Source organism: Podarcis filfolensis, assembly GCF_964270895.1.
Source record: "Podarcis filfolensis genome assembly, chromosome: 8".
Taxonomy (NCBI): Eukaryota; Metazoa; Chordata; class Lepidosauria; order Squamata; family Lacertidae; genus Podarcis; species Podarcis filfolensis.
In genome coordinates this window covers 23,268,968-23,292,989 of record NC_139611.1, presented here as the reverse complement: position 1 = coordinate 23,292,989, position 24,022 = coordinate 23,268,968, and the positions used below count along the sequence as shown (strand labels likewise).

Sequence of the window (24,022 nt, the reverse complement as noted above, 5' to 3'; positions counted from 1 at the left end):
AGGTTATTCATGGACATCCCAAAAAGTTTATTTGTTTGCCGTTATTTTACAACAAGAGAACAAACTTCTCTTTTGAGGAAAGGCACCACATTTGGATACTAAATCCAAACCACAAGCACAAAGTAATCAATGGACATTTTCTTCTAAGCTACAGGGTTCTGGAATGCACAAAGTAAAAACAAAATCTCCAAAATCCTCCCTACAAGGCAAAATAAATCTCAAAACTGGCCAAGGAGCCTCCAGTCAGCAGAGCATGGAGGGAAGTTTTAAACTAGTTGCTGAAAAGTGAGTCCTGAAAAAAAATATATATATAAAGGGGGGCATGTCCTGAACTCATAGCTAAAGAAGAGATTCAGGGAGGGAAAGTGTGCTTATTTCTTTAAAAAGACACACAGACTATAAGTTGTCTCCAATCTCAGTCCTACTCAGAGTAGACCCATTGAAGTTAATAGACATGATGAGCTAAGATTCATTAATTCTAATGGGTCTATAGTGAGTAATATTTAGCTGGATTCAACTCTTCAGACATAAATCATAAATAAAAGTATTGTCAGTCGGGCTTGTGAAGATACTTTATGTTTAATACATCTGAAAAATGCATATACAAAGAACTTAGACATGGAAAAAAGCATCAGTTCAACACTAACGAGACTATAAGAATTAGAATTTGGGAAGACTGAGAAATATTAAGCCAGAGTATAGTTCTAGTAAGATCCCTATTAACACTGGAGTCAAAGACCCTCACATGGTGTGTTATACTAAGCAACAACCTGGGGAGGCAAGAGCTGCTGACACACAATGCACTTTTAAGGTAATTCCTCTACTGGTCCCCAAGGTGCCGTATTGAACATCTTTCCCATCCATATTTTCTCCTGATGGAGGCGTATCTCCTTCCCCCTCTTCAAAGAGAATGCTAAACCGTTTTGCGGTATAGTCAGCTGGTTAGCTTCAACCTCCATTACAGCAGGCAAAGGCCATGTGAGTGGGTTTCAAAATCTCACTCATGTGGCTGATCAGAAGCCTCTGCTTGCCAAGAGAGAGGCTGGTTGTTTAGCAAATCCAATGGACTGCACTAACTTTAAAAAGATGCAGTTCTCCCCTTTCAATTAATGCCTAATAATGTCAAGTTTTGAAAACTAACTACAAAAGAATTAGTAATTGGCAAAGTTAGGTGGGGTTTGTGTAGATGTGTGTGTGTGCGTTACACACCCAAAAAAACAAAGCTTTTGGCGTAATATATAAACAAAAGACTTGTTTACACATTTCATGTTTTAAAGGGCAAGATGGGAATTTCTGACCTGCTTGGAGAAAAGAAAGGGAAACAGATCGAAGGCAACTTCAGAGGAGGTGCAGGATGAACTACACCCCTCTTCAATGGAGCACCAGTTTTGGGACATTCTCATTTCCAGAATACGTTCCAAGGACTGAAACCTGCTCCCCCTAGACTGCAAGCTGGCCACAGAAGATCAAAGAATCCAAGCAGCGCCAGCCTAGCATGATGGGGAAAGGCTTGGAGGCCAGAGCCTAAAAGTTAGTCTGTTACAGAGAAAAATCACCACAAGCATGCCTGAATTTTAAAAACAAAGAAATTAAACAGTAAACAAACAAAAAACCCTAGTACTGATCAGTGTTTGCTGAAATACAATATTATTATTATTTTTTTAAAAAAAATTCAACTAACTGAAGGGCACTGGAGGAAGAGCACTAACATTTGCATCTCACACATGGAGCGAATGGGAAGAGGGTGCACGACATTTGTCATTATTGCAAAAACAAATGGGAAAATCTGAATCTTTAGTTTGATTTCAACATTGCTTTTAGTATGACATCAACACCAGCTTTGCAGAAGGGGGCCGTGAAGGGATGTTCATAGCAGCACACATCTGCGGCTCTTCTTCGGCTCCGGAGGCTCCAGGGCAGCCAATATCGCCTCGTCAAATACATTCTTTAGGCCTTTCTGAAAAGGGGCAAAGAGAAAGGGGCTGTCTCATTTTCTGGGTTATTAAAAGCAAACCGTGTTTTAAAAAGCCCACAAAGACAAAGTTAAAGATTGAGTAGAGATGACGATCCTGCAGTGAAGCAATATTCCTTTCCGAGTGTTTGAACCTTGTTTATCAGTTTTTTAAAATGTTAATAATAATAATAATACAGAGCACCCAACATTTAAGCCCATAAAACAGCCTGAGGACATTTTCAGCAAGTCTCAATATTTCAAGAAATGAAGTATATGTACTAAAGCAATTCCCATGGACTGTGTGTGTGTGTGTGTGTGTGTGTGTGTGTGTGTGTGTAAGTAATATTACAACTCACATGCTAATGACAATGCATTATCCCCTGTGTTGAAAAAGAAGTAATGATCCAAGGAAAGGGGGCAAGTGACACCCAGGTTAGATTAGCAAGCAAGCAAGAATGGAGAATCCTTTGGCACAAATCAGCCAAGCGTACCATGTGACGTACCATGTGTTACTGAAGCAGCAGAAGTAGACTTGGAAGCAAGGAATGGTAGTAGACTTCAATAATGGGAAAATGAACAGGTAGGTACTATAGTGTATAAATGTTAAACTGAAGCAAATGAATGCAGACAGGAATAATGCTTCATCAGGCATTTATACAAACAACTAATTTTAATTTTGAAATGTAAAGAACTACAATTGTATGTCTTTTCCTTCCTTCAGACAACAGAAGCCAAATGGTATGACTTTGTTTTAAAGAAGCTTTACATTTTACAGTTGCAAGTTTTGAGAATGAGTAAAAATAAGTGATACTGTGTCACTGAAAACAGAAGTTAAGATGTCTGTCAAGCAGTAGCAGGTACACCAAACTTCCTTCCCCTCCCACTTAGAGGACCAACAAATACTCCACTACAGCACAAACAGCCAAAGCAACAGCAAGCCCCACTGCACAGAGGAAAACCAGAAAATCCTTCACCATTTCAGCATCACTTGCAGGTCACTATGTCAGGTACAATCATCATGCAAATACAGTTAACAGAGCCACAAGAGAGAAAATGAATTGCACATCACTTCTCATTTGGATATAAAAACTCTTCACCAGGTTTTCACTTATTCCTCTCAAGTTTAACTTTTGAAATAGACCTTCAGTCCCTTAGCAACCTAACTTATAAAGCTATTAAAGATCCAGCAACCCAAGAAGCAAAAGGTTTAAGCGAGTCCAGTTCATGTTCCATAGCCATAACGAATTGTATAAGCAGTTTCCAATCCAAAAGCTAATACAGAGTTTGCTCTAAGACGTTAAGTAAAGACACAGCTTCTTTCAATCAGGATGGTTTTATTTGTTTTTCAACCAACTTTCTACAGCAGCAGGACAGAGGAAGCAGCAACAAGAAAGGAAAAAAAGAGGAAACTGTTTTAGAATATACAGCATTTCCGTTTGGGTTGAGTTTCCGGAGGCTCGAGGGCAGCTAGGATAGCCTCATCAAACACATTCTTCAGACCTCTCTATAAGACAGAGGGAAGGAGAAAAAAATAGTAGCCAGGTTAGAGGATTAGAGAGAGACACAAACACACACACACTCACACAAGCAGATACAAAGAGCATTCAGGATAAAGGTGGTCAGCAAAGCAGATTTACTTTGTAACAAAGTAGATCTTTGAGGGAAAGAGGAAACAAGACAAGCACAGCAGAGGCTTAGCAAGAATGCTACCTGGATACTTGTAGATGTTTTCTTACCCTATGAGTGAAATATTGTAACGTATCTCTTTCCAAAAGAAGCTTTGTAAGTTAAAAGGAAGAGCTGAAAAGTAGTTGTGTTAGTGAACACCTCAAAGTTGCATGTCCCTCTCAAAATGAAACAAAATCTACTCAGGAAGGCTCATTCCTGGCACTGCCGCCACCACTGCCAAGAAAATCACAAGGTAGTTGCTTATCTAAGGGTACGCCCTGCTCAGCTGCAGTCCCTCCCATTTCACATCCTGATGGCACTTGCTCTGGGTGGCCATCTGCTGCTGTCAAGTTCATTTCAGCAGCAACACCTACCTACACAGATCTTTACGAAGGGAGAGCACCACAGGCAATACTTTTGGCCAAATGTAACCTCCAGTTATTTCAAAACTTACTGATATTACAGCAAAGGATGGGTGAGGTTAGAACCCTCATAGGGTGGCATGTCCCGGGAATTCATTTGCTGCTCTCCAATTTCATATTGCTACTCATGAGTAGCAAAATACTCACCACCTACTTTCATGGTTTAACAGCATGCTCTGCCAACTGTAGAAGAACCTAATGCATGTAAATGTAGGCTCAAGTGATGTTCACAAGCAGTTGGGAGGACTGGCTATCAACAAATCTTTCAGTAATTCTCAATGAATGGGAAAAATCAGTACTGTCTTGACCATGTTAAGAGTTAAGACAACTCCACACCACCTCTCTGGGGTTGCCATAAAGTCCAGGGAAGCAAGGATTATTGCAGCTCACGAACACTGGTTTCGGCATGAACACACACCAGCTTATAAAATGGTATGCTCCAGTTACTGTGTCAACAACAGCAATTATGGCCCCTGAGGTCACTAAGACAGGTAAAAGAAATCAGAAATGGGAGCTCTAGACAACTGTGTGTTCTGAACACCAAGTGAACAAACGTTTCTGTCTACAACAGACACATCAATGCACAAACCAATGATCTGCAGCAACAGGATTTCTAAGAAAAGGAACAGCAACTCTGTAACAGATTTGCCACTGTCACAAATTGACAGATAAGTATTTGCAACTGAAACTGAAGACACTGGACTCGCCTAAATCTACTGCGCTGTACGCAGCCAATAGCCCAGAGAGTGAAAGAAATAGGTCCTGCAAGTATACATCTTACCAGCACAAACACCCCACCCCCAAACAGATCATTTTTCATTTATCTGTCTGCTTTAGATAAACAATCTTGCACTGAACAGAGGTTTTGTGGGGGGGAAATGATGTAAGTGATTAAGTGATTTGACGTCATGGAATAGGCCTACATGATCATCCAAGCATGTAGTAAGCTCAGCTGAATATCCTCTGGAGAGCCACAGAAGGGATTTCCTGCAACCAGGGACTGCATCCCAGTGCCTGCTGTAATCATTTGCCAACTCCATTACACAAGTATCAGAGTAATAATAATAAAGTAGTGTAATGGTATAATCTATTACACCATAAAGCAGCAGTCTCTCCCTTGCTTTGTTCTTTATACATAAAAGCAATTTAGCTGATCCTGGATTATGAGTGTGAAAGCAACTGTTCTAAATACAATCTCAAGCTTAACATGCTTGTTAACTTTGTTTTAGATTTGTGACAGGCTAGCCTTTGAAAAGCCATTTCACAAAAACAGGTTGTTTTTTTAATTCACTATGTTTTCTATAAATTCTTGCCCAAAATGGGTTTAGGAACATTTAAAAAGCCAAAAGTGATATTATCATTTGAGACAACTACAGGCTACAGCATACAGTAATGAGATTCCCTACTTTAGCTATCACCAATATGCAGCCCTCCGGATGTCTGGACTACAACTCCCACCAACCGAATGGGAGTTGTAGTCCAAAACAACTGGTGACACCAGGTTGGCAAAGGTTGCCTTAACTTGGAAGAATTATGTGGAAGATTTTGGCTGGAATTTCTAGTTAGAATCTATGAAATCTCAGAAAGAAGGACCTGCTGCAGCAATGGGTGAGAGTGCCTGGTGGTCACAGCTCAAAACTACAGTGTGTTTCACCACTTGCGTATACCACCAAGTGATAATGAGAACTTAGGTAAAGCCCTAATGCTATTCAGAGAATTATAAGCAGAAATATTTCCAGCCCTATGCTTGATGATATTACAGTTCCATGTCCAACTATGTGTTAGTTGGGATTTGGGAAAGGGATTTGTGGGAAGTCACAATTCCCTGAAAAAGCCTAATTTCTGAAAAGGTGTCGTAGTTTTGCTGCAGTGCCAGTAATATGCAGGGAAAAGTAACTCAAAACCTTAAGCCATTTACTATTTGTGCAAGTTCATCATGATTCTCATGCATAAAATCAACTGATTAGGTATAATTACTATTGCAGTTCCGTAACACCACTAATGTTTCACCAACATACATGCATTAAAATTAGCTATAAAAGGCGAAAGATTTATACGATCTGAAGAGAAACCAGAGTATAAAGTATGCTTTCTCACATATCAGTTTATTTTTATTAATAGGTGTTCCCTGTGCATCAAAGGTAGGTGAGAAACTCATTCAATTCTGTATGTGTTATATAGGACTGGTTTTGAATTGTCAATCATACCGGTCCACTTGTTTTAATTAGTGTTCTTGCATTAGAATCACTCACACTATCACCTAGAACCCTTACAGAACCCATGATGATGAGATACACATCTTTATTGACTATAATTTAGCCGTTTTTCATAACAATTAACCATCCTAACAAAATTTGTGTTTGTTCTATTATATGCTCAATGATAAACATGTGTAAGGAAAATAATTTGTTTGCAGAAATAAATGCTCAAGAAAGTAAGTGAAAAATACTTGATAAATTTTTGAAGCTAGTTCTAGTATCTTCAGGTGAAAAACATTTAAATTCTTCTCATGCAGCTAGAATGAACCATAAAGAACTCACTTCCCCAAAGAGCATGTTTAGCTATTCCACTCTACTAAGAAAGAAATAGTCCAGAACACCACAAATGAGAAGCCTTACCTGTGTGAGTGCAGAGCATTCCACATATTTGACAGCCTTCAAGTCCCGTGCCAGCTTTTCAGCAGTCTCAGGAGTGATAGGCTTCTGCTTATTCTTGGCAAGTTTCTCAATTGTTGAAGGGTCATCTCTGAGATCAATTTGGGTCCCAACAAGCAAAAAGGGAGTCTTTGGACAATGGTGAGTGATTTCAGGTACCCACTGAAGAGAAGATAAAATGTGATGGTCATAATGCAAATATCAGGATCCAACAACACAGGACACTTTTTACAAAGCCTGACAAAAACTAGTTTGGGGGTCAAAGCATACTCACCTTTTCTTTCACATTTTCAAATGAAGATGGCGAGACCACTGAGAAACAGACCAGAAACACATCTGTCTGTGGATAGCTGAGGGGCCGTAATCTGTCATAATCTTCCTGTCCTATTAAAATTAAAAAATGACATCAGAAGCCTATATTGAGGGGGAAGGCCTTATAAATGTGCTATTTTTTCCAGATAACTATGCAGGCATACGGTGGGGGGGGGGGCGGGGAGAATACTACCATAGATTAATAACTTCTTACACCCCAAACAACTTATCTTCCTTGCACCTATCTATGCTCTCAAGATTATGGGCAGACAACAGAAAACTGACAATTTTCATCTAGTATATCAATTTATCAACCGGAAACCAGATCAAGCAGCCACCTTGATTATTTTATAGAATGGTGGTATAAATACCCTAAGAAATTCAGCCTGAGATTTTCAGTTCCATGTTGCAAGAATTATTTGATACCAATACCACAGGTGCCATGAGTCTGACTTACTCTGATGTCAGGCAGATAAGCAGCAGCAATTCTCCACTTCATCCAGAGAAAAAGCAGCCTATTACTGCCATGCACATTGCAAATTGCCAAATCACCCTGTGAGAAGCAGACACTGCTCTCCACTGACCAGAATTTGGCAAGCAACAACTCCACTGGAACCATCCTTCCTCCCTGCTGATCTGCCACAGCGCTTACTCACACGCACTACACCATCTATGCATAAGTGCCCATCCCAGCCAGGCAAGAACTGGAAGCCTTAGTCACCCTCTGTGCTTAATTTCACAACCTAGAAATACTGTGAAACATCATGAAAGCTGTATGAATGGCAATGTCCACCCTGCCTAAAGGCAAGAAAGGATAGAGTGCTGCCAAAGTAGCATTCCTGGATTCAGTGGCGTAGCGTGGGTTGTCAGCACCCGGGGCAAGGCAAGTAATTTGCGCCCCCAAACCCGTGGATTTGCGCCCCCTAACCCGTGGATTTGCGCCCCCTAACCCATTGATTTGCCCTAACCCCAGATGTTGCGCCCGGTGCGGCCCGCCCCCCCTGCACCCCCCACGCTACGCCACTGCCTGGATTGGAAACAGAAGTGTGCACACACAATCCTTAAGACAACATACTGCATAACATAGCCACAAAGTGTGAACTATGCTATTTCATACACCTCAGATGAACTAATACAATAAATCTTCCCCCATTCTCACAAAGTATACTATATCCTCCCTTCTACTCTTCCTGTTACAATGGCTTCTTCCTCTTTACTTCTTTCCCTTTACTGTCCTGTTCATCTTCATTCTGTTCCTTCTCTAGTCCCCCAAGAGAAGTGCCTGCCAGATTAGTTCTCAATTCTAGCTGAAACAGCCACTTTTACAAGAAGAGCAAGAGTCTCTCCACTATATTTTAAATCCCTTTCACACCCTCACAAAACGGTCTGAGCTCAAAGGCTGCCTAAGAGGTTACGGATGCAGGATAACAAGAGATTGAGCTTCACCACCTGGGGGCCAACTGGAAAACACTGCTTTGACCACATAATACAGTCATATCCTGCAATTCTGTGTATACTTGATGGTTGAAAGTTTTTTCAAAAATCGAAAGCCAGTCTTGAAAATTTAGGTAAGCATCTAGGAAATCAAGTCACCTGCTATCTCCATGGGTTTAATTTCAAAAGAGAGCTTACCTGCTGTATCAAAGAGGCCTAAGGTATATGGCTCTCCACCGATCATCACTGTTACAGCATAGTTATCAAACACCTGGGGAATAAGAGAGAAGAGGCAGAGTGAAAACATCACCTTCCAAACATGAGCCATACGCAGGCAGGTAAACCAAGAGTCAAAAGAGAAGTGTGGCTTTGTGTTCATGACCTATCAGATGGCTGAGTTCAATTATTACCACTAGACACAACGATATTGAAGTTGGCACACCTGCCAATAAAAAGAAACTTACAAAAACCTTATTATATTCTTCAAAATTTGCAGTTGCCTCTGTTATGAAGTACAAAGCATAAAGTAAGCAACACAGTAAAACTATAGCCCACTCTTGTCTACTGAAAATCAAATGAAAAAACTGATTGTAACAAGTAGTTAAAATAAATAGCACAATTGTTTCTTTTTCTCTCTCTTTTTTAAAGCTGAACAAGCAGATTTGCTAGTTTTATTAAGACTGAAATCTTAAAAAGGTTCAAGTTATAGACAACAGTTTATGTTAACATTTATATCTTAATGCAGGTAGCACACTGGTCAACTAGTGAAAAATGGATTCAGGGCTCTGATTATGGTGTAGCAGAATAGTCAAAGCTGAACATTTTACCTACTACACTACACGCATGTGCAAGCAAACATCCACAGAACACAATCCTTTCCAACAGAACATCTTAACTGCAAGCTTCCCATGCTTAGCAAACCATACAATAATGCTTTGTATCATGCCATTGTTTCTTGGTCTCACTGCTGAAGCAGTATAGCAGCAGCCTCTCTCAGATGCTAATTGAAATAAAGAATTGTAATTTCAATGATATTCGGTATGAAATAGGGTGTCTGGGCAGTCTATTCTGCAGACCCCAACTTGCAACAGAATTTCCTTTATCAAATGAGATAAGTGAGAATCTTCAGATTATGACTTTGTAGCAACCACCTTTAATGTTTTATTTAGCTATAAAGATACATGCTTGCTAAATGAAAACCAATTCAGTGGCAGAGGGGGGAATGCCCTAAAGGGATACTATATTGATCTAAAGATAAGCTTTTAGTTAGGCAGCAGTCCACAGTAACTTATAAGGAGTCTATGCTCTTATCAAAACTAGAGGAACTTGTCTTACACCAGAAAGCCCTGGCTTGCTTTATCATGCTATTATGAGGACCAAGGTGTGATAGCCTGAAGGGAAGATCAAAGGAATGCCAAAAGAAGACAGCTCAAAGCATAGCTGCTCACATCCTTAAGATTTGAAATGGTAAGTGAGAACAAAATAACACAATACAAGGATTTACTGTACAGCACAGAAGATCCATTAACTGCTAAGGTGTAGGGGTTAGAGATGTGAAGGTATGGAAGACAAATGGGAAAAAAATACTCTGCCAAAGTCTTTAAGTTTTCCAATGGAAAAATTAGAGACATAGGGAAAAACCCGAAAAAAACACCTCTTCTGAACTAATGTTTTTTTTCAGAATGAAGGAAATACTTTTAAGCCTTAAGGTTTAAGGCAAGGTTTTTAAATACTATTTTATCTTTACACTATCAAAATGCTTTCCAATCATCATGTAATTATTCTTTAAGGTAAGTGATAAGTAATTCCACTTTTAGCTTACTGTAAACATGGAGATCTCTCAAATTCCCTGATTCTCCATGAAGTGAAAACATTGTCTATATTTACGAATACCGAGATTAAGAAAGAGTAGAAAGGCTTGTTTCAATCAGTTGAAACCTTCAGTTTCTGAAATTTATTGAAGTAAAATAAGAATTCAGAATTGAATTTCAGTGTCTTCCAGACATTGTTACTGAATAAATAAAAGCTTGTGACGCTAGTATTTATAGCAGTCATGGCCAAACTTGGCCTTCCAGATGATTTGGGACTACAACTCCCATCATGCCTAGTTAACAGGACCAGTGGTCAGGGATGATGGGAACTGCAGTCCCAAATCATCTGGAGGCCCAAGTTTGGCCATGCCTGATTTATAGGTAAACATTTTTTAAAGTGGCATGTGGCTTTCATGTGGTTAATTTTGACCACAATTACTACTACACTTACTTTGTGCTGTGATTAGAAATTTATAACACTGTTCTACTTAGTAATTTAACTCAACATTCAAGCTGATCATTTTTTTCTGAAACTAAAAAAGCAAAACTCAACATTCATATTAAATTATGTGTGGAGGACTCCCTGGTCCTGAATGGGGTAACTGTGCCCCTGAAGGACCAGGTGCGCAGCCTGGGAGTCATTCTGGACTCACAGATGTCCATGGAGGCACAGTTCAGTTCTGTATGCAGGGCAGCTGTCTACCAGCTCCATCTGGTACGCAGGCTGAGACCCTACCTGCCCATGGACTGTCTCGCCAGAGTGGTGCATGCTCTAGTTATCTGCCGCTTAGACTACTGCAATGCGCTCTTTGTGGGGCTACCTTTGAAGGTAATCCGCAAACTACAACTAATCCAGAATGTGGCAGCTAGACTGGTGACTGGGAGCAGCCACCGAGACCATGTAGCACCAGTCCTGAAAGACCTACATTGGCTCCCAGTACGTTTCTGAGCACAATTCAAAGTGTTGGTGCTGACCTTTAAAGCCCTAAACGGCCTCGGCCCAGTATACCTGAAGAAGCGTCTCCATCCCCATTGTTCTGCCCAAACACTGAGGTCCAGCGCCGAGGGCCTTCTGGCGGTTCCCTCACTACAAGAAGCAAAGTTACAGGGAACCAGGCAGAGGGCCTTCTCGGTAGTGGCACCCGCCCTGTGGAACGCCCTCCCATCAGATCTCAAAGAGATAAACAACTACCTGACATTTAGAAGACATCTGAAGGCAGCCCTGTGTGACATTTTAATGTATTTTAATCTTTGTTGGAAGCTGCCCAGAGTGGCTGGGGAAACCCAGCCAGATGGGCGGGGTACAAATAATAAATTATCATCATTATCATCATCATCATCATCATCATCATCATCATCATCATCATCATCAATACTATGACCTTTTAAGTTAGAGTCAGTCTCTAGTTCTGTTTTTTCTGTTGCAAATAAACTGGAATCTCTCTGAAAGCGGGATTATAGTTTATGAGTATGCTTATCCCACTGCCTCCTCTGGTGTTGCAGATTTTCTGTCCCCCCCACCCCCATCAGCTTGCTACTCCATCTCAAATGCTGGATACATCTGTAATTACAGTTTGAATAAAACTAAGCCTTCTGTCATTTAAAGAGTCATAAATGCACCTGTTACCAAACAGTACAATTTATGTGCTATATACTTTTTATGGTCTTTAAAGTCTGATTTAAGTACTACATACATTTCAAATTTTATTTTAAAAAATCCAGAAATTTTACACCTGTGTAGTGATCAAATAGATAGTTGACAGAGTAAACTAGAGACTTATATAATTACTTATATGAACTGAGAACCAATGGCCCCAACAAAGGAGGCTGCAAATTACCATATCTACATGCTAGGAGAAATACTGATCCCTCAAACAGAATATGGATTCAGAAACATGGTAAAACATACAAAAATACAACGCCACAGCCACATCATGTATACACAATATCGCTAAAAGTGAAAACACATAAAATACAGGAATCAACTAATGATATACATGTACCAGTATGTAATTTAACTGACAAGGTTAAGTTTCCCTATTCCCCACGTTGCACAGAAAAGAAAAATATGGAAATGTTACTCTTTACTCACCGTTGGTACATATTCAGAGGGGAATTTATTTGTTGTGTAAGAAATTAGAAGACATGTTTTACCAACAGCACCATCACCCACAACTACACACTTAATCGTCTGCATAGCTGAAGTCTGCTACTTTATCAGGTCCAAGATTAATCTAGAAAGAACAAAAGAAAAAAATTGCATATTTTTATAATTTTGTACAATGGGAAATATTTTTTCATCACTATTACAGCTTCTGTATTAGCACCCCAATAACTTTAGTCAAACAGGTCTATGACAGTTGAAGCAGCTAAAAAATTGAAACAAAAAATTCAGGGGCAAGAGACTTTCAGGAGGAATCTATTTTCCTTCTCAACATCTGATAAGAAACCACAATTGATTACAGAATAATTTCAAGTTGGGCTCTAGTTTTATTTCCTCATAACTTGGAAACCCAGTAAACCTTCATGGAAGCTCAAAGAGCCTACATGGTGGAAAAAACATTGCTAAAATGTTACTGGTACGTTATTTAAAAGGTATTCACACATTAATGCTCCCCTACTTTCAAATAAGGTTAGGAACAAGAAAGAAGCAAGTATTTATGTATGATCTATGTGCATTTTGTATGATTTTGTCTATGAAGAAATGATGTGATATATATATACATCTCAACACACTTCAATTTCTATCTGATCTGAATTTCAAAGTTAATAACAAGCTTTAAATGTCTTGCTCTTGCCAAGCTGGGGACCTCCAGCCTACATATCCGGTACCACAGCTGGAATCTGCCTTCTAACCACAAGCCCTTTCCTTCCTGTTTTGCAAGTAGACACCCAGAAGTAACAATGACATCCTAGCCAACCAGACACACACACTAAACAATTGATATTTTAATTTCAGAAACAATTTCTACTACATAGGAAAAATACTACCTTTCGCACCACACTTTTTGGCCTGTCTAAAATCAATAACATTAAAACAAACCCTTCAAAATATGGCTTGACATGGCATCTAATTCCGCCCTTTGGTGCTCTATCTCAGTTTCCAGTTATTAAAGGAAATACAAATCAGATGCAGCTCTTTTTGCTATTACTGTGGTGAGAGGCTAATGCGCTTTTCTGAAGATGAAACATTTCAGCAAGTTACATATGCATACATAGGTATGCTGCCCACTTCCTTTAAAAAGCCCCATTTAGTACAGCTATCTTAGGGTTGCCATGTGTCCAGAATTTCCCAGAATACTGCAGTCAGAAGAAGTCTGGGTAGAAATCACAAAAAAATAAGTGTCTGGGAAAATCCAGTTGTATGGCAAGCCATGTTGGCAGTGTCGTTTTTTGCAATTTTCCTTAAAAATAGCTTGAAGACTTTTCTGTCCAGATTTTCACTTTTTGAAATGCTAAGCTAGCTACAAAAGTACCTTGGTTTAAGAACAGCTTAGTTTATGAACAACTTGGGATTAAGAACGCTGCAAACCCGGAAGTATGTGTTTTGGTTTGTGAACTTTGCCTTGGAATAAGAACATGTTTCACTTCCTGTTGAGTGTGTTCCATTTGTAAATTGAGTCCCCTGCTGCTATGGGAAAACACACCTTGATTTAAGAACGCTTTGGTTTAAGAACAGACTTCCGGAAGGGATTAAGTTCATAAACCAAGGCACCACTGTATTTCTTTCATCTAGATACGTACATTGTTCTTACTTCTAATAGCATAGATACACACTGATCGATGAGGTCACAGCTCCCTCCTACTGTTGGGTGTGTTCTCCTTTGAGTCACTGTACTTTGCCTTGTTCCTTTCCTCTGTGTGCTTTACTATCTCTTTTGCAGAGACACACCAACACGGAAGTAGGACTGGAAAAGTACTGAGGAATATTGGATAAGGTGGGAGGGCATACATCTAGCTTGCCTTTAGCAGTTAAGAAGCATTATTTAGAAAGCTTTGCTAACACTTGTTAACACACTCTCATCAAAGCATACCTCACTCAGTAGAGTCCTTATGCTGATGCTCAGCTATGGCAGCACAACTACTTAACAGGGCCTTCTGATGCACGCCCACCCACTTTGAACACAAGCCACACCTTACTGTGAGATGTAATCTCAGTAGATCTTTCTTGACTTTCCTTCCCTCACAAGTGTCACATTTTACCTAGTTCACAAAGTGTTCCTACAAAAGTCAACCGACAGGAATGTTACCCATTCTTATCCATACCAGCCACCAAAGGAAGATAGGTAGCTCTTCTAATCTTACATATACTACCCTTCAGAACAGAAGAGCAAACTAAAAGGAAAATCCACTGATCATTTTCAGGGTGGCCTGGTTCAAACAATTATGCAGCTATGACTAATTTAAATGAAGTTTCCATTTTGTAAACCAAAGTGTAGGCTAACAATCTGCCATAAGTGGTCAAGCACATGTACAACCTTTATACTAACCTATAAGAGTAAATAAGAAGCTTTACTAACACAGTCCATATCCACAACTGCCCTGACCTGAAAATACGTATTTTGCTCTGGAGAGAGCCCATGGTCAAGCAAGACTCTCCAGTATTCTTTGATGCTTGGAAAAACATGAAGGTCTGACTTCAGCAGCATTGGGAAATGGGAAGGGCTGTTCCTGATCCTGTGCTGAGCCTGAGACACAAGACGTCTTGCTGCTTTCTGAAGTTTAATGGAATGGGGACATGGCTCCATTCCTCTCCTCAGCTGTGGCGAACAACACTCAACATAATGTTAGAAGACCCTGCCCCTTCCTGGAAGGGGTAGGGCAGGGCCACGATAATACATTTTAGCTGGGCAAATAAGCCAAAATTTGTTGACTCTGATAACTACCTTTCCAGAACAAGGACTAGCACAACCACAAACATTAACTGAAAGTGGTCATACCTGCAAAATTTAGATAGTTAAAGGGCTTAAAACAAGAATATGAGCTCATATAGGTAGGCTCAGTGGATTATTTTTGTGAACCAGAGATGGAATCTGAACACTAGTGGGGCTAGTGTTAGATCCCAGCATCAAGCCCACAATACACAGATGACAAACACTGTGCCATACTTATAATGCTTTGATGCCCAAAGGTAGATTTTTCTCTAATCTCATTACATGTAAAAGTATGAGAAAAATATTTTAGAAAGTATGGAGTGAGTTTCTAGAGATTAACACTAGGTATATATTAGTTTCAACTGTTGTTTTAAACCTGAAAGCACTGGATGATACCTTTTAAAGAAAACAAAAAATACAATCCTGCCCTTTTTTTAGTATTCACCCTGGTATTTGCTTTCCTAATTTTGAGGTGAAATGAAAAACATGTTCCCACACACATCATCACCCTGTTCAGATTACATATTCCAAATAGAAGAAAACACACTAGAAACAAGGAGATGGAGAGCACTGAGCAGATGCTTTGCTTCACAGAAGCTCCTAGCAATAGAGTCAACAGACCCCTGGATTATTGATGAAAAGAATTACTGGTGCCCTGAAATCTAAGAAGCTACCTGAATTCCACACAAATAATAACCAGCTGCACTCTTCCTAAACTCACTATGCTAATTTCTTCTGAAACACACAGACAGAAAAGAGAGAGCATTGTTATAGCTTGGTTTAAAGAAGTTCTTCATGAACATTTCTAAGCTAAGACTACCTCATCAGTAGTTAACACTGATTTTTTTTTTCATTTTTCATCTTTGAATATATTTGAGTAGACTTTAAGCATGACAGAGGCAGGGGAAAGCAAGCCTATGTCTTAAAGGAATCACATAATAGTAAGAGAGTCAGTGTGGTGTAGTGTTTAGAGAAGGCATCCGCAACCTGCGGCCCTCCAGATGTTTTGGCCTACAACTCCCATGATCCCTAGCTAACAGGACAGTGATCACAGATGATGGGAACATCTGGAGGGCCGAAGGTTGGGGATGCCTGGTTTAGAGTGTCAAAACAAAAACCTGGGAGGAGCAGGGTTCAAATCCCCGCTCAGTTATGAAGCTCACTAGGTGACCTTGAGTCAGTCACTGCCTCTCAGCCAACCTACCTCAACAGATTTGTTGGGAAGAGGGGCAGAACAATGGACACCACCTTGAGATCCTTCAGAGAAGGTGAGATATAAATGCAACAAATAAATAATAAACAGGTAGCAATCAGTCTAGCAAAAAAAGGGGAGGGAAGACCCCAAAATGAAAATAGCTCTTCATTGTGTGACCCACACAGGAACATGTTAGTATTCACATGGGTCATGACTCACAAGTGTAAGAAACCCTGATTTAAAATGACAAATATAAAGTATAGTCAAGATCTTTAAAGTAGGCATGTATGATACTACCAGTCCAATATAATAGGTTAATTTAGGAATGTCTCAATGAGCCCTTGGATCCAGGTTCCATTAAAATAAAAGACCTCAACAACATGCTAAATACAACTGAATGCATTGCTTTGATAAGATATGAATTAAAAATTCACATATGCATAATGGACATGACTTTTAACCTTTCCTTAAAAAATGATTGATGAATGTAACACCCATGGGCACCACAGTGTTCTCAGACACATCACTGATGCTTGCCAAGGCCCTCTGCCTATCTCTATTTTATGGTTTTTAAAATAATAATGAGGGTTTATTTTTAAGCTTTGGGGTTGTAATGGGGGGGGGGTTGCCTGTCCTTCGTATGCATAGTAAGAGTCTTTTTCTTTTGTCTGTGTTTTATTGGTTTGTGGGGATGTACATGCTCTGCCTGCTGAAGGCAGAGTCTGCGCACTGCCAGTTTTCTTCTCTGAAAATTGTATCCTGTGGTGCCCACCACAGTTTCTTAGATTTCCAAATGTTCCCAGGACCCAGAAAGGTTGGGAAACCTGAAAACAATTGCATGGGAAAAGTAATATGAAGTAGAACTCTTGCAAACACAATTTCGAAAGATTCATGTCAATGACACACACACACACACACACCCCATCCTCAGATAGAAACCTCAAGTTTATTCAATGGAGATAAAAAGCAATAGGAAAAGGAAACTGTTAGGTTAACAAGCACTAAAAATAAATAAAAGAACAGCTTGCTGATTGCTTTGCTAAGCAAACAAGTAAACAACGATTTTTGCAGAAACAATTCAACTAGACTAAAGTGTTACAATAGTTAAAGCAGTATATAATTTGTCCCATCTTTCTAGAAACATAGTCCTCTAAAACCAATTGTATTGTAAAGAGGCGCTACTCTCTCTGTAAACTGAGATTTGCCCACATACTCCCTAGGTGGCTACTAACCCACAGTAAAGTCCTCCAAATGCCCTACAGTAATCAATGAGAATTATTCTGGGTGAACATGGCTGACATTTTTTCTAACACCATCTATCATCTGTCTGCATAAATGCACAAGAAATATCTGGGTTAACTTCTCTGGACACATACATTAGGGGATTTGATTTATAGCTAACAGGCAGTACATAGCTTCAAGGTCAGATTAAGTGCATCAATTCCTAGCCAAAGAAGACTACAAACAGAGAGCCACTACAGAAAGTACCACGTTACCATTTGCTTCTTTCTTATCATAAAGGAAGCTTTGTAAGGAGCTTTCTACACCAAAAAGTACTATTACATGATTCAGTCTATGCTGGATGCTAGTCAACATGTATCAATATCTAATTATTAGCACATGCACAAGCACACTATGAGAAAAGACAAGTTTGCAGCCATATGCAGAGAGTTTAATTACAAAGTAAAATGGCTTTTATGGCTGTCCTTTTAGTGTCCATGCTTGAAATAAATAACTTATCCTCGTATTGCATACATCTCATTGCACGCATACAGGCTCAAACAACCTAAGGAGTTTCCATCACAAGATTTCTGTGAACATTCTTCCAGTACAATATTTGTTAACAGAAAGCATGATTCTGGTGGTCTCAATACGCGGACACCCAATAACTCACTGTACTTTAACACACAGCAGTAAGACTGATAATAAGGGCTGTAGCTCAGTGGCAGAACATCTGCCTTCCATATAGTAGGTCCAAGGTTAAATTCCCGCCATCTCCAGGGCTGGGAAAGATCCCTGCAAGAAACCCTGGCAGACCACTCACTGCCAGTTAAGTGCTGGCAGTACAAAGCTAGCTGGACCAATGGTCTGACTCGGTATAAGGCAGCTTCTTATGTTCTTAGAAGCCAATGTTCTAGCCATCAAGTATTAGCTAGTGGGGAGGAATTACCACCTCACTTTGCAATGAAACCAACAAAACAAATCTGCATTTAGAAGGCCTCAAATTAGTTGTGCAGAAGGCTCAATTATTTCTGGCAGCCACATACACAGATGTGTAGGTGACTACTAGGCAATAGTCTGAAGATCTCAAAACCTTGCTACATTTGAGTGCACTTTCTATAAACACCAACTTCATGTTGGTACCTACTGAGAAAACATGTATCAAACTGTGTGTAAATTAAGATGGATGTTTATTGTATTGTGAAAGTAAACTGTCTTTTTGTTTTCCCCTTTAATAAACTTGCAAGCGAAAAAATCACAACAAAATCTCAGTCCACTTAACACCATCTTTGATGGCCAATTCCTTCTTACACTCCAGGGACCCCAATCTGGACAGATAATAATAAAATCTGAGAATTTATAGTGTATTCAAAGTGCTTCAAATAATCCTTACAACCATTCTCTAAAGCAATGGTGTGCAAATTGAAGCCTTCCAGAGGTTGCTGGACTACAACTCCCATCAGTCCAGCTAACATGGCACATTGTCAGGGATGAAGAGTGTTGAAGTCCAACAACATATAGGTCAGAAGTTGACCACAGCTGCTCTAAGGCAGCTATATTATCCCCATGTTGCAGATTTGGGGGCAGGCGAAAGAAGAGGACTGATGCTGGGAGAGAGTACCCTTCCTAAGGCCCACTTGTGCAGAGCTGAAATGTGAATCAGGGTTTTCTCAAATGATAGCTCTCTGCCATTCTGCAACACCAGCTGTACGTAGAACAGTGGACTGACTCAGTACAAGGCAGCTCCATATGCCAATTGTTTGCAACGTGCAATTTATTCTGTGAAAGTACTGTAATATACTCTGTTCTGTGTGGTAAATTTTAAGATTCGTTTAAAAAATGTGAACACCCAGGCACAGTGAAGTTATAGATTCAAGGGCAGCATTAAGAACCTCAATTCTGCTCTTATTATTGTCATGAAACAACAGCCTCATAAATAAGTCACTAAGGTTTCTAGCCTTACTTAAACTTGCCTACTAAGTGGGCTAGTGGGCTGTGATTCTCCTCAGCCAACATAAAAATGTAAGCTAGTGGCCCTTATAGCAGGCTATAAAATTAAAAATGCCTGCTTAGTTTCCAGGCTGGCCACAAACAAGGAGGCTTCCCCTTCTTCATGGCCAAAATGAAAATGAAAGAGACTGGCAGGGGGAGTCCGTCCTCTCCCACTTATTCACCCAGATGCATGGGATCCCTTTCTGTCTAAAGCAGCGGGTCTCAACTTGTGGGTCCCCAGATATTCTTGGACTACAACTCCCATCATCCCTGCCCACTGATCATGCTGGCTAGGAATGATGGGAGTTGTAGTCCAACATCTGGGGACCCACAGGTTGAGAAACACTGGTCTCAAATTAGAGGATCTTCTTAACACAAGGCAGTGATATAGTACCACTAAAGATCAGCAATCTGTCTCCTTGATCTTTCATAAACATCTATATACATGGATAGCAATGTATATCTGACTGCGAGGCTAAGACAGAAAGGTTGGCTTGTCTATGTGTCACCTAGCAAATTCCAGTCTCCTAGCCACTGAATTACTGGCATTTTAATTCAAATACGGCAGGTGGCAGGACAGAGAATACCAATAAAAATGTTCAAGGTACTCAATATACATTAGCTTACATCAACCCTGACAACAGTCTTATGAAATAGGCCAGAAGTATTAGCATCCTCTTCCAAATATCACAGATGGGGAAAGTCTTAGGTTGGAGCAGCTTCATCTAAGACCCATCAACCCTGGTCATTGCCCATACTTGCTATGGCTGATGAGTTGTAGATCAGTGACATCTGGAGGGCCAAAGGTTCCCCATGCCTTATCTAAGCCCACCTATGGAGTTTCTGGCATCAGAGGACAAGGAAGAGGAGAGAAATACTTCCTGAATAGTAGCTAAACCTCTCTACTGATTCACCAGCTTTGGAGTGGGGGTGGGGTGGGTAGGGAGTGATTATGGTTTTCATACTGCAGAGAAGGGAAATATATTACACCAGTTTTGGGTTCAGACTACGTTTGCTGCATGTAGCTCACAATGAAATCGACAGGACTTGAGGCAAATCATGACTAACTTGTCCTATGGATTTCAATGCAACTACTGTACTCAAAACTGCATGCAATCCATAGCATTTAGAACTCACAGCACTTCACACATAAACTGGCTGCAATCCTAATTAAGAGATCAGCATTATTATCATCCCCTATTTTAGCTAAGCCTGAATACAAAATAACTATACAGTATGTTTTCCCTCCATCCTCCATTTTCCTCTCCCTGTTGTCACCCTCCTTTCCGTTTCCTAGATTCTCAGTGACAACAACCTGTCTACAAAACTCCATTTCCCTCTTCAACGTATCTCCTTCTATACTGCAATACAGGGACCTGCCCTGTCACCCTTTGCAAGCCCCTCAGAAGAAGAGACCTCTTCCACAGGGACCCCCTTCACTGCCATCTCTCTCTTGCCAGTGTCCTACATTACAGACCTGTCAAGAGACAGGGGCCTACCATCCTATCCTCTGTAATCCCTTCTGGGGCAGAGACCTCTTCTCTCACTCTCTGTAACCCCCCTGAGGGCAAGGGAGAGAGGCAGGGGCATGCCAACAGAGATCCCCTTTCCTCCTCCAGCCTCTCTGCTCCACTGGAAGCCCACTGGAAGAAGGGGTCTGTCCTCTCCTCCCAAGTCCCTCCCAGGGGTAAGGAACCTGTCCTCCCATCTGCTCCGCAAGCCCCTCACAAGATTGGGAGGGCAGGGTCATATTCAATGGAATCCCCCTTTTCTCTCCCCCTCCTCCTGCCTCTTTCTTGCCAGTGTCCTGCATTAAGAGGGCCTGTCATGGGGGAGGGTGCTGCTCCCAGCGGGGAGGCAAAGGGACATCCCCACCACCTCAAGAAAGATCCTCTCACCCTGCCCTGTATTCTGGTAGGCCAGAGACCAAGTCTCTTCTGCCTTTTTCAGGCCCAGGACACACTTTTCACCCAAACATGCATTTTGGGACCGATTTCTTTTCACTATACACACACACATATATATATTTGAGGCAGCAGGGGCTCCTGTGGCAGCCCCCCTTAGATCCGGCCACGAATGGTCTCCAGGTGCTGGGTCGGGGGCCTGATCCAACAGGAGCACCGCCCGCCACTCAAACATATATATGGCAAAATGTTTTTATATATTAGAAATGCACGTTTTAACCCAAACGTGCATTTGGGGGAGACCTTTCTTTCTTTCAAGCGGATCTGAAGCAAACTGAAAAGGCCTGCACCATATAGGCCTGGATGGGGGGGGAGAGACCTGTCCCCGGGAGGCCCCCTCCCTATTCTCCCTCTTCCCCTTCCTCTGCATTGGCGAGGGCCCCGTCCACGCCCAGCTTGGGGGGGGGAGATTGCGGCGGGGATATACACGGAGGAATGTGGGGGAGGGGGGAACCGAGACAGGAAGAAAGGGGGAAAAAGACCGAGTGGGGAGGCCAGCCGGTAGATAAGGGAAGCCGGCGGAAAGGCGGCCCGGTGTCCGCCCTCAGGATGGTGCTGGTGGGGAGAAGAGGAACTGTCTCCTCATAAACGAGGCGCGCGGATAAAGAGCCTAACGGACGCCCCCCCCATCCTCCGCCAGTAGCCCCCCTCCCCCTCTTTCTTCCTTTCTTCTTCCTCCTCCTCACGGAGCTTCCGGTCGCCCCTCCCCCACCTCGCTCGGGAAACCGTTTCCCCTCCCCCCCGTCAATCAAGCGGAAAAGGATAAAAAAAACCCAGGGCGACAGCGGCGGCGTCTCCCCCCATCGCGCCGCCTCCGCCCCACCGCCAAGAAGAAAACGTCCCCCACCCCTCCACCCGCGCCCCCTCTCCGTACACACCCGGGCCCGTCCGCCTTCGCCTCGGCGGCACCAGCGCCTTACCTCACGCAGGGCGCTCTCGCTCTCCTCCGCCGGGCGTTGGCAGCTCGCTGCGGGGTCTCCTCGCCTGGGCAGCAAGGGCGGGAGGGGGAGGAGGGCCGGGGCGTGCGCGCTGACGTCACCGCGCTCCGCAGGAGGCGGGGCTCCGCGAACGGAACAGAGGCTTCGTCGTTTCGGGTGGGAGGGGGAGCGGATGAGCGGAGCCTATTTCTATTTATTTATGGCGGTGATAGGGCATTCCTTTTCCTCCAAGGGGGTGTACGCGGTTCTCTCCCCCACTCCTCAATACAATACCCCCAAAACAACAACCCTGTGAGGTCGGCCGAGACTGACTCCAAGGTCACACCCGGTGAGAGCCTTCATCGCTGAAGGGGTGGGATCCGAACTCTGCACTTCTCTCCCAGGTCCCAGTCCTGGGAACTGCAATCAACGAATCCATCTTTATTACGATCAAATACCAGACAGTTCCCAGAACTGTAGTTTAAGCCTGCCTGTTTAAAGCTGCAGCAAGCAGACTCCTGGCTATTATTAATTTTGGCCTTGGACTTAGGGAGTGGGCAGATCTAGACAGTTTGACCATGACTCTCAGGGTTTAGCCTCCTCAGCATCTCTGGCAGAAGACGTCTGAGCGAGTGGTATTTACTATTACGAAATAAAATATTACTATATTTATTCATACCCTGCCTTTTTCCCTGTTATGGACTAAAGGCTGTTTTGGATAAAGTTAAGAAGAGCTAGAAATACAGCAGGGGAAATCATTAAAAATAAACATTGATAGAATTAAAACTCTCTATATATTATCTGTTAAAAACATAGAGATAATTACAATAAAAACAGCACCAGCACGGTAAGAGTAAATTGGGCAGGTTAATTTCTGCCTGGTTTGGCAGGGGATGCTTCTCAGCAGATCAGCTTCTCCAGTCCTCCATTCTGTAGAACCAAGTGCCACCAGGATCTGTCCATTTACCCACCAGGTGCCCTTCTCTTACACCCTCCTGGTCCCCATGCCAAGTGGTATTATTGCCCTATTTCACCCTATTCCTTGGAACCACTTGGCAATACTCTTCACAGTAAGCATCTCCTTAACTGGATATAACTTTAATGGCCACTAAACAACTTTTGAGCATGTTTGTTGATATTACTACTATGTTTTCCATTTAGGCCTCCCAATACTTAAGATATGGATTGATTAAAGGGGTTTTTAAATTAAAAAATCAATTATGAAAGAAATTAAGTTACATTAATCCAGCTTTGTCTCCCAAGTACTGGAGAGGTTGTCCTGGTTCAGGCTCTTATATGTCATGGCACTGTCCCCATGGTGCCCTTTTCTTCCTTCCTCAAACGTCAGTGGAACAGCCAATAGTTTGCTTCCTTATTCTGCATTATCATGGTGTCAAATCTCAGTTGATCAATATGTGTCCATTTTTACTGATAACATTTTAAAAATGTAACTCTTCGCAATGCTCTTTTTATGACTGTATTCACTGGTATGCAGTCCTGTCACCTCTTTTTTTTAATTTTGCTGCCCTTGGCAGCCATTTTTTTCAGCCACCAGCAGCAATTTTATCAAGATAAGAGTGCCAACATCTCTTTTTCTAATTCAT

General features: G+C 41.6%; 1 protein-coding gene across 5 annotated transcripts; it reads right to left on the bottom strand.

Annotated features, from left to right (window-relative positions):
• Positions 1–560: 560 nt before the first annotated feature.
• On the bottom strand, positions 561–22,547 carry CDC42 (cell division cycle 42). Of its 5 annotated transcripts, none has more exons than XR_014551668.1 (6): positions 22,422–22,547; positions 12,348–12,489; positions 8,643–8,715; positions 6,973–7,082; positions 6,117–6,860; positions 561–6,077 (listed from the first exon to the last, which is right to left on the bottom strand). XR_014551668.1 is itself a non-coding variant. In XM_083629022.1 (6 exons), exons 2-6 carry the CDS (start codon positions 12,450–12,452, stop codon positions 3,369–3,371), a joined length of 576 nt encoding a protein of 191 aa, XP_083485148.1. In that variant the 5' UTR covers positions 12,453–12,489; positions 22,422–22,547; the 3' UTR covers positions 561–3,368. The 5 variants fall into 5 exon arrangements, 3 of the variants coding, with proteins under 3 accessions (XP_083485148.1, XP_083485146.1, XP_083485147.1); XR_014551669.1 differs by having other exon boundaries at positions 22,380–22,478; XM_083629022.1 differs by having other exon boundaries at positions 561–3,458; positions 6,663–6,860.
• Between the last annotated feature and the right edge of the window lie 1,475 nt (positions 22,548–24,022).